General features: G+C 45.2%; 1 protein-coding gene across 1 annotated transcript; it reads left to right on the forward strand.

Annotated features, from left to right (window-relative positions):
- Nucleotides 1-3,597: 3,597 nt before the first annotated feature.
- Nucleotides 3,598-10,935, forward strand: sh2d4ba (SH2 domain containing 4Ba). The gene is made up of 8 exons (XM_062464660.1): nucleotides 3,598-3,809; nucleotides 4,106-4,255; nucleotides 4,497-4,644; nucleotides 7,745-7,883; nucleotides 8,179-8,506; nucleotides 8,908-9,035; nucleotides 9,582-9,802; nucleotides 10,420-10,935. The coding sequence occupies exons 1-8, from the start codon at nucleotides 3,598-3,600 to the stop codon at nucleotides 10,510-10,512; spliced, it is 1,419 nt and encodes a 472-aa protein (XP_062320644.1). The 3' UTR covers nucleotides 10,513-10,935.
- The last annotated feature ends 865 nt before the right edge of the window (nucleotides 10,936-11,800 follow it).

Raw genomic sequence — 11,800 nt, forward strand, 5'->3', positions numbered from 1 at the left:
GATTAGACATGGTACCATCTCTCTCACACGGACACGGCTCATGTCATGAAAACAAATTATTAAAAACAGTCCTCGATGCCTTATTCGATGCTTGAATGTTTCATATTTGCATTGCCTGTTAGTTGACACTGTATTTTAATTAGACAGCAAAATATGGAAGTGTCCCTCCACTTACAGAATGTTTCAGAGGTGTACTGAAGTGCATGTACACAATGTTGTCTATTTGACAGCATTTTACCAGATATTGAGCGAAGAGAAGACTCTGGAAAGGATGAAAACATTGTGGCTATACAAATAACCTATAATTATAGCAAAATGAGCGGAATGCAAACATGAATTAGCTTGATGTGAGGCGTTTGTTAGGGTAATTGCCTCTCCAGTGAGAGTCATATTTGCATTTAGTCAACAACACTGTCTAAGCTGCATGTTAAAAGAGATTTGCTTTTCTTTCTTGTTCAATGTATTGTAAAACACAAACCCTTTGAGTACTGGATTAAACTGTAGAGATTAATATTGATACTTTTTTTTTTGTTTAATCAGTGTATGAGTGGCCTTTGCTGTGGAAATAAGGTGAGAGATGGATGGGTAAGTGGAAGACCTGTTTAGTGTTATGATTATTACATAAATCTTACAATAGCATAAGAAAGTTTTAAAGCAAAACATTTTTCAGGTTTATCCCTTCCATACATCCTTACAAATCGCGCTAAGCTATTCTTGGCTCTAAATCAGTGAACAAAAAAGGCTTGTGATTTGACACGGAACAGAGTAATTGTTGTTTGTTTGAAGGAGAGAGATAAAAGAGAGGGAGAAAGGAGAGAAAAATCTGTCTCATAGGAACGTGTGGATGACTAGTTCCCAACAGAGAACATTATGTTAGTCCACATGCTGAATACTAAAATCCGTAAACACACACACACACACACGCACACACACACACACACACACACACACACACAGCTGAGAGCAATGACCCCTGGGGTGTTTCCTGCAGCATTCGCTTCCTGTCGGACTGTGAAGGTAAGACCGCTCAGACTTGTCCCCAAAGACTGTCACCATCTTCTGCTTGTGTCCGGCTGTTTTACTGCATGCATGTTTGGATGTTTATATAGTATGAGTCTCCCATGTAAAATATGGAAAAGAAAAACGTCTGAACACTAGTTAGGTATTCTGCATCCAAAGTTATCATCTTATAGTTCATGATAACATCGGAGATAAATACCAAAGCACATAGATAATTCTATTTCTAGCATGTAATCTTGGATTTACACAAATGACAAAGTAAAAATAAAGTGGCAGATTAATGTTATCTAGCAGGGAAATATGCTGTCCTAAAGGAAGGCTGTAAATAAAATAAATGTAACTGTTGTGGGGTTAAATAAATACTTTACTCCGCAGATAATGTAAGTAAACTCTTGAAACACCTACTAAATGTAATGTAACCTTGAGGGTTTCTAAAGGTTCATCAAAAGTCTTATGTCTGAGAAACACAACCCAAACCCCAAAACATGGAAGGGTCTAAGCAAAAGTCTTCTTGAGTCGATAATCCAGATAAACACCAATTGCAGGCACGGAGGGAAAGTGTTCAAACTGTTGCCTCGGAGATACAGTTCACAAAGTGCCTGCTGTACACACAAATAATGACTGCATCAACTGACATCTCTTTTGAAATTCGATCCAAGGTTGCAGTGTACCTGCACAATCTGTATGTTTGCCAGAAGAGAGGCAGTGACCGTCGGTGGAGGCAAAGCCATATACCCAGTGTTGCCATCGTTAGTGTTGCCACACTAACGATGAATCGACAGGCTCATTAAATTGAGCATGTGCAATGTACTGTATACATGTTCATCAAAAAGACTGCATGAGATAAAACACAGGAAGCACAGAGACACACAGGAGCAGATCTCAAAATAGACAAACAGTTTTGAATGTGATTCCTTCAAATCACAGGCAATTGGAGTAGGCTGGCTGGACCAGATGATTTGGTAGTCAACCTATAGTCATAGAACCTACTGTACACTATTCTCTTCTATTCAGAGGTTGCACAGCTTGTTTTTTCCTTGGAAAAGTGTGAGTGTTTGGAGAGGTGACTTGACCAGACTCATGAAAAACTTAACGTGCAGGAATGTGGAAAAAGCACTATGGTTGCATCTCAAGACATCCTTTTCCACTCTGTGCAAAAGGTATGAAGAAAATGAATTTTTCACCTTTACTATATACATGTACACAACAAATCATTATTTCTCTATACAGTTATCCTTCCCACTGTATTCAAATTGTGTTGAATTGTAAATGGATCTGATGTTAATAATGCAAGGCTTTAGAAGTATATTTTTTCGTGTCGCCGCAGCAGCAGTCCTGAACTGGAGCAGAATGGCCACAGAGCATGAAATGAAAGCTGCAGTGTCTGAAACACTCAAACCTTCTCCAGGGAGAGGTGAGGGTGAGGGATTTGGGAAAAAATCTCATGTCAAATAAGTTTTGAACCCTCTAAATTGTTTTATGATGAAAAATAAATGTGTTAATAAAAAAAAAATGAATTTCTTTCGATCTATGATTGTTCATTGCATATTGACAATAAAAAAAAAGTCTGGAACTTGACTGTTTTTGTGACTAGTGCAGGGCAGTTTTACATTCAACTGGATCTCAGTGGGAGTGATAGGCATTGACAAACGACTACATATAAATGTGAAAAAGAGGGTATATTCGGATGATTTTTTAAACCCAGCATGTCTTACCTTGATTGTGCTACTTCAACAGAAATGTGCTCTCATGATTAGGCAAGTCAGAATACATTACCTACATAAATGTTAGCCTTCTACTCTCAAATCATTTCCTTGTTTCCAGTGCTGACCAGCGGGACAATTAGCATGCAAATACCGTTCCTCATTGACATTATGCAAAAGCACAAGGGCAAACCTTGCCACAAGCTGTTTCACAGTGAGAGAGGGACAATGAAGAAAAAAAAACTGCAGAACCCTAAGAGCCGTTGTTTCCTACTCACTGTCTGTTCCCGTTGGAGACATATCACATGACACATTAGGTAAAGAGATAGTCTCCACTCACACACACACACACACACCCACACACACTACCCAGAGATCAGGTTCAAACTGTTTGCATCAGATACCATGTTGCAAGAGGAAGGACCTGTGTTAGTTTCTTATGTGTGCGAAACGGCTAATCTTCCACAGACTAAAAGGCCCAGAGAAGTAGCGCAGGGCTGGATTAATCTACAGCATCTCCAATCCCAACAGAACATTCAAGAAATAGAATGAAATCTTACTTAGAGCGGAGCCTGGAAATGGACTAGAAAAACTGTTAAAAGACACAGTTAAAAGAAAGGAGGGAGAAAGAAAGGAGGTGACGGATAAGGAGAAGGAAACAGACCATCTCCACAGGAGAGACCGGAAACGAGACGCTTTGTAAAAGGATGAAGAGCTGACAAATATGTCTACAGGAACTCTTAAGATCCTAGTCAACCAATCAGTCATCTGAAAGTCCAGCTGAGAACGAAAAGCTCCAACCATGAGAGACGTGGACCAAACTGACCTTTTCCCTAAGTTCTGACCAGACCAGACCCGAGCCAGTGCAGCCAAGATGATGCAGCAGATTCTGAGGGACATGTACATTGAGCCAGACCTGTTAGCTGAGCTGAACGAGGAGCAGAAGCAGATTCTGTTCTACAAGATCCGCCAGGAACAGGTCCGACGCTGGAATGAGAGGGAGAACCCAAAAAAGGACCAGGACCAGGACCCAGATCAGAAACAGAAATTGGAACATCAGACACAGGACAAAGATAAGAAGGGTGAGTCATAAACAGTGAAGCCAACTGTTTCTGGGAGTGTTGATTGTGGTGTCTGTTTTCCCAATGCCAAGTTTCTCTGCGTTCCGTGCCAACATTCTCCAAATGTTCCCACAGTGTTCTGTAGCCAAATAAAGTAAATTACATTTTAAAACAACTAATAATGACAGGAAAACAGATTTTTGCTTCCAGATTTTTATCTCATGCTTAATCGGTCAGCCCACCAGCTGCTGACTCACTACAGCTCTTCAGACTGCTCGATGTTTCTAACCGGGCTGTGCCTGCTCCCTCAGGAGGTGAGAGGAACATCCAGTGGCTGGTGGGCAGTGATGGGGACGTGTGGGTGTGGGTGATGGGCGACGCCCCAGGGGATAAGTCGTACAGTGACATCATCAGGGAGCTGATGGAGGAGAGGGCCAGACGGCAGGCACAGCAGGAGGCCCAGGAGCACTGGTGAGGGGAGGGAGGGAGGGGGGGAGGGGGGATGGTTGGAGGGGGGGGAGGGAGGGAAGGAAGGAAGGGGGAGGGAGGGGGGATGGATGGATGGAGGGGGCATGGATGGATGGAGGGAGGGGGGGAGGGAGGGATGGTTGGAGGGGGGGGAGGGAGGGAAGGAAGGAAGGGGGAGGGGGTAGGGAGGGAGGGGGGGAGGGAGGGAAAAGACAGCTTTAACCATTCCTCTCTAATGCCGCAGGCGTGCCAAGGAGGCAGAGATCGAGAAGAAGTTTCGGGATGCCATGGCGAAGGAGAAGGCCAGGTTTGTGGCTGGGAAGTGGAAGGAGGAGACGGAGGATCGCAGGGCTGCCAAGCAGGAAGAGGAACGCATCCAGGAAGAACTCAAGGTCAGGAAGTGACCATCGCGTGACCTCTTGGTAATGGGGTAAAGCCCAGATCTACACTATACTGCCGAAAGTATTCACTTGTCTGCCTTCACACGCATATGAATGTGAGTGACATCCCATTCTTAAACCATAGCATTTAATATGATGTCGGGCCACCCTTAGCCGCTATGACAGCTTCAACTCTTCTAGGAAGGCTTTCCACAAGGTTTAGGAGTGTGTGTATGGGGATTTTGGACCATTCTTCCAGAGGTGCATTTGTGAGATCAGACAGATGTTCGACGAGAAGGCCTGGCTCGCAGTCTCCACTGTATTCATCCAAAAGGTGTTCTATCGGGTTGAGGTCAGGACTCTGTGCAGGCCAGTTCTTCCACACCAAACTCGCTCATCCCTGTCTTTATGGCCCTTGCTTTGTGCATCTGAATTCAATGATTTGGATAGCTGAGTGAATACTTTTGGCAATATAGTGTATTTTAAAATATAAATAGAGTGTGGAGTAGAGGTATGGATATATATCTACACAACAAAGCAGTTCATAAAAGCCACGGTACATAGTATGCACTTGGCTAGTCAGCTAGAATGTGACCCCCCCAGGTCTGATTGTGACGTGAATGATGGGGGATCGTATGTTGCACTTTGGGAAAAGCGAGCGTGATTTCTTTTCCTATACAATCCAAGCGAAGCCCACCTCTAGGGCAAGGCATTTATTTGCCAAACCGGCTTGTGAGAGCAGTCCTCTTAAATATTTAAGTCTTTAAGCTCGCAGCCACTCACAGAGCGACCTGTTAGAGTCAGAACATCTTCTCAATATAGCTCCCAGCATGCTTTATTTGGCGGTGAGTTGAAATATGAGTGTAGGCTCTGGCGGTCGATAGTCAATCTGGCAAGTTCCCCAACAGGGGAAAATCAAGCAGATAAGAGGGATCTGTGGGTAGAGAGCAACTGGATCTCCCTGAGAGAGAACAGAGCCACTGGTTCAGTGTGTGTGTGTGTGTGTGTGTGTGTGTGTGTGTGTGTGTGTGTGTGTGTGTGTGTGTGTGTGTGTGTGTGTGTGTGTGTGTGTGTGTGTGTGTGTGTGTGTGTGTGTGTGTGTGTGTGTGTATATGCTCGTGCTGGTGTAGTGTATGAGTTATGGTTTGTGAAAAGCCCCCATTAGTTTATTCAAATGATCACCACCCTAACTCAACCCACGCACAAACAATATGTTTTGTGATGTTTGAAGAACAGTAGACCCATAGGTTACAGTGCAGTAAAAGGTGTAACAGAAGCGTGTGCTGTAAGAGGTGTACTGACCTTGGTTGTGCATCGGTGGAGTCAGGGTTGTGGTGGTTTGCATTTCCTTTCGTTTTTGGTGATAAGAAACGTGCGTTTCTTGTTTCCATGATTTGTTCATGGTTGTCTTGTTCTACAATGTCTTGCTAAAAATGTACACCAAAAACAACAGAACTCTATAGGCTAGTATCAGGACCCATATATCTCCCGATGAATAAATAATCGCGGCCTCACATTTAAACGGTACCATCGGTTTTATCTGTCAACGTGGGATAATTTGAAATAAATAATGGGAAAAGTAAAACATCCAAACTAACTGCTGCACTAACCTACCCACGGCGAATCCTTTGATGTCATGACAATCAGAATCACTGAATTGGCTGTTGTCCTGAGTTAGACAGAACGCTAAATGTTAAAAGGGATGTCAAGTTTAAACACTAACGAACAGATGTGTATAATCTATTTTGACAGTGGCGGGGTATTTACAAGGTGAGTTGATGAGCCAAACAGTTTTGCGATTGGTTGTGATATGGCGGAAATATTAGCAATCGTTGTGCGGGATTTTAAATGGAAGTGAATACGGACTCATGGGTAGCCGATGCATCTGTAAAAGTGTGTGTGTGCATTTGAGAAATGATCAAAGACGCAGGAAGTTGTGTTAGAAAGAGAACAGGGATTAAGAGAGTTTGGAGTCTGGAGAGGTGGGATGTAGTTGAGAAGGTTGTCACGCTGTTGTGGCTCAAAACTCTGTAACAGCTCTGGAGAACATTGACAGACTCGGGTGATTTAGCACCCACATGAATGAGACCTTCTTAAGAAACTCGTCAAATATTAAACAGCTCGTTCATCATTCCCTCCCTCGACGCTCTTCTGGCTTGGAGGAGAAGTGCTGAGTCATTAAACATTTCCCTCTCACTCTCTCCGAAACTGAGAAAGAGGAGAGAGATGATAAAAGAGCGATGTCTCAGATAACCGTTGAATTTCTACCAGGGTACCTATCTACCCTGAAGGGATTCTTTTTTATTTTTCATTACTCCATTTTCTGACTCACACACGAATGTGTTCATTCACATTCACGTATTAATTCCATCCATTTACTCACTTACACACCCAACTATTTGCAGAATAATTAACTCACACACTCACAGCCAAATGTCAGACTCTACACGCGTGGTATACAACATATTTCTGACTGAGCTGAGAAACATTCCAGAACAGAATGGCAGATGACCTCTTAGAGAATAAGTGAACACGAGACTAGCGCTAACTCTGAAACAGCAGCCCCGTCCTTTTCTGGCTGTTGAACCTGCTGGCCTCCATACTCGACACACTCCCTTTGCCAATTACCTTCCCGTCAACAACTGCATCAACTGTCTGTCTCTCAGTCCAACCCCGCGAGCAGAATATCCTCCGCTGCTCACTGACAGCACACCGGTCAACAACAGCCGACTGTCGTTGAGCTGTCGTTTTTGTTTCTATAATGATGTGGTAATTATTTTTAATGTGATGAATTACGATGCCTTAGTGGTTCAGATTACCACAATGCCATGTGCTTGTCCTCGGGAATGAATTATTCACTCAATTATTTCCACTTCAGTCCCAATGATGAGCTGAACACTGTTGTTCATCTCTGGTGTACGGGAGAGCATGATAGTGGAGAATGAGATCATTAGCAAGGCTGAGGCAAGGCCTGCCAAGTTTAACATCCCATAATATGTTCTTTTAAATGGAATACCTCTGTAGTCTGTGTGTGTGTGTGTGCGTGCATAGTTGAGTGTGTGTCGCTCACTGTGTGTGTGTTTACGCACTTTACACTTTTCTGCTTCCACAGAGGAGGGAGGAGGAGGAGAGGCAGCGAGGAGAAGAGGAGATAAAGCGAGCAGAGGAGAAGAGAGCGAGGGAGTTGTATCTCTCCCTGGAGCGGGAGCAGCGAAGAAGTGAAAAGGAGAACAAGGAATGGGAGGAGCAATGTGAGTCATCTCTTTACCCAGTCGTTTCCTTCTCCACCCCTCCATCTCTCTCTACCCTCTCATCCATAAACACTGCTATCCTCTAACCTCTAAACTCTGGCAGCATTTTCTCTAGCAACTGTTTTTCTCTAAAGTTTAAAATTCAAACTCTCCTAGAAGAATGTGGGGAGTCATAAGATGAATTTGGGTAAAATAGAATGTGTGTGTAATGGGCCATACACTGTATCAGAACTGAAAGAAATTGATGCAGACACCCAAACAAATACCTCCTCCCTTCTCCTCTCCTCTCCCCCAGTGTGTCGCTCCAAGAAGGCGGATGAGGAGAGGCAGAGCAAGGCCCGCCGGGCCAGGGACGAGTCCCAGCGGCAGTCCGTCCGGGCCCTGGGGAAGGGCCGCGTGGCGGGGCTCAGTGGCCTGTTCCAGACGCCGCCCACTCACGGCCCCGGGCCCACCATGAGCCGCAGACACAGCAGCGACCCGGAGTCCTCGTCTCCTGCCCGCCAGGGCGCTGGAGCTCATGGCTCGGAGCACAGCCGGTCAGGTCCACAGACCCCAGCCGCTTCGTTTTACCGGCGCAGGCACAGCCGCCGACACAGCCACATCATCCCCCAGCCTCTGGACAGGTACATCTCTGAGACACTAGGGACTGCAGTACAACATGGTTGTTTAGTATGCTACAGAGCTGCAGCTAGTGTAGGCTTTTACTGTAAGTATGCTATTCATATTTAGTTTATAGTCTTAAACAATAGGGCTGGTGAGACTAGGTGGAAATGAATGCAGAATGTAATGACACATGAAAGGAGTGTCAAACATTATTCACTTGACAAATGCTGTCTGCTCTTCAATAAGTGTTTTGGGTCAGGGGATCTCTGCTTTGGGTGGGTTTAAAGACTAGCTTGACGTTTTGCTGTCAGGGTCTTTAATACCTGTTCTTAGTGATTTGCGATTCGCAGGATTTCTTTTTCCTCACATGCTTATTTCTTCGTCTTTCTTTGCTCCTGTGCTGTTCTCCTCGTCTCTATAGTCCTGCGTGGGTGAGGGGACCAAGGCCAAGCTCAAAGGAGTGTGTTCTTCTGTGGTTCAAAGAGGAGCAGGGGCCCAAACAGGCTGGCTACGAGCGCAACAGCACCACTATCGCCCCCTGGTTTCATGGTGCGTTTGAATGAATGACTTAACCATATCCACAGGGCCAGTGTAATGTCCCTTAATAAGTTTCCAGTGTGAAAAAAATCACCAGTCTTTCAAATGAGAAAGAAGATAATGTCCTTTTGTGTCGTATGAGTCTGCTGTTTTAGTGTAGGCATCAATTCAGCCTCTTGGTAGATCTCTTTCACTTGTACCAGACACAGCGTTGTTAGTAGCCAGAGGGATGGATCTCCTCAATAATTCATGGGCCACCTACACTAATTACAGGCGAGAGGCCCTAAGCTTTGTGCCTCCGTAATGGGTCACAGTGTGTGGCTCCTGCTTGAGTAAAATGACACAAGGCCAGATGAATGGAGCCATGAGAGCAGAGGAGGCTTCACAGTGCCTCTCCACGCCAACACACCGTACGAGGCCGGCAGTGAAGTACGCACAAACTCCCGCTTGACACTGAGAAGAGTCCAGCCTTTTTTGTTTCTCGCACTGTTTAACAGTGCAAATCTGGTTGAGAACCGTTTCAGACGAGGCACCTGACCCCCTTGTCTCCGTCGCCAGGCCTGATCTCCAGACAGGACTCGGAAACGCTGCTGATGAATGCCAGCGAGGGTTCCTTCCTGGTTCGCCTCAGTGACATGATCTGGGGTTACACCCTTTCCTGCCGCACGCCCCACGGCTTCAAGCACTTCCTCATTGACGCCTCCGCCGACTATTACAGCTTCCTGGGCGTGGACCAGAACCGCCACGCCACACTGGCCGACCTCGTCGACTTTCACAAGGTCGTCTGGGGCTCCAGGGTGGGGCTCTGCTCAGCTGCCAGGAAGGAAGAGATTTAGTATCAAACACCTCAGTACACCGTTTCAGTCACATTCAAATATGTATGTGGATGGAATGGCAGTTTGTCTCAAACCACATCGATGTTGCATTACATGATAGTCATCCTTCTAAGAAATGTACTTGAAAACTCTTAACTTGGAGCTAAGAAATTGCACGTTCCCTACACCCCTCAACTACATCGACTTATTTTTTATATGAAAATATGGCAACAAATAGCCTGCATGTCTGAACTAATACCCTGACTCGCTTCAAAAAAATGGTGTAACCATGGAAACATTTTTCCCTGACGTAAAAACAGGCAGACAGGATTGGAAAGTGTGAACTGTGAAATCTGTGACATTCATTGTATGCTAATGTTGTAGGAATGGTGCAGCTTGATAGAATCAACACTCTGTACTCCCACACATGGATGTACACATACACAAACACACAAACTACACGGTCACTTGAACATGATTCGTCTTGAAAATTCAGATCAGTCTTCATCATGGCATGAAAGCTATTAAGTGTGTCATAACGATGTCAGATATGTTATCTTTGTGTGTGTGTGTGTGTGCAGGAAGAGGTGATCACCACGTCAGGAGGGGAGCTTCTACTGGAACCTTGCAGAAGAACAGCTTCTTCCACAGACTACGGGGAACTATTTCAGTGACGGACCTCCTTCAGGTCCTTCTCATGCTGTACCGAACCTGTGTTCAAAACCTCTCAGGGTTTATTTGGAAAGAAAAAACCCCACTCACACAAAAACTTAACTGAAACTCGGCTCTCAGGAATCTGTTCAACCGTGAAGCTCATTTCTACAAGCCCTAAATCAAATCACTGGACTGTCCTCTCAGATGAACTCTCCAGTGTCCAACTGCAAGGCCTCCACACACCAACAGCAGGGTCGAGTCTCAAGTAAAGGACTTGCTGCCAGTTATTTGGGAGCTTAAACCAGCTCTGAGCTAAGACTGAAGATGCATTACAATGTTCATCTCATCCACCGAGTCTGCCAGGGGTTTGCATGGATGCAAGGCCAACGGTGATGTGGAGACTTATGAACATGACAGAGGATGTAAGAACCTGAGGCGAACAAAGACAGCACTGAAGCATTTTTTGGGGGGGTGGGGGGGTGGTGGGGGAGCGGCAAAGTGTTGTGGTTTCGGCTCAGTCAAACACCCACGCTGTCACTTTACAGCTAAGTTGAGAATTCAGATAGGCTTACTCACTCTGTGCCTCAAGGAAACCTCTCCCTCCAACTGTGCAACTTCCATATCGGAGATGCAGAACACATTAGGGTGACACACACACAGTTGCCTTAACCCTTGTGTTCTCTTCGGGTCATTCTGACCCATCAGTCATTGTGACCCACCGTCGTATTGCGACAACTTTACCGCATACAAAAACAAAGTGAAGCATTTTCTTTTAACCGTTGGGCTGTCTCAGACCCCCCACATTGCGAAGGGTAAAAGAAAATTATTTGTATTTGTTTTTGTATTGGGTAAAATTGGGTAAACACAACGATGGTTCGTTATGAACCTTTGGGTCATGTGACCCGAAGGCAGCACAAGGGTTAAGATGTTCAGCTTCTGGGCCGTCTATTGAATCTTCAAAGTGGAGTCAGGGAGGTGACTTTGGGCTTGTTATGGTGTCATCAAATCTGTTGGGAAGTCGCTCGTGTTGTCAAACCACTTTGTTCTGAAATTGAGTGTTACGTCCCCGATGTGCAAACTATGTTGTATGAACACACACTTCCCTCAGGCAGGAGGAAGTGGGTTATTTATCGAGTAGAAAGAGCAAGAGTTGAAGACTAGAACTAGGCCGTGGGTTCCACCTTCACTGCACATGGCTGGCCAGTGTATTGGTTGTCCCACTGACAGATTTTTCCATGCAAGTGATAGCCTCTCTGCTCCGGAGCAAGTAACCGGAGATTCCCCTTTCCTACAGCGGGTATCATCCCT

This window comes from Osmerus eperlanus, chromosome 6 (genome assembly GCF_963692335.1).
Source record: "Osmerus eperlanus chromosome 6, fOsmEpe2.1, whole genome shotgun sequence".
Classification (NCBI taxonomy): domain Eukaryota; kingdom Metazoa; phylum Chordata; class Actinopteri; order Osmeriformes; family Osmeridae; genus Osmerus; species Osmerus eperlanus.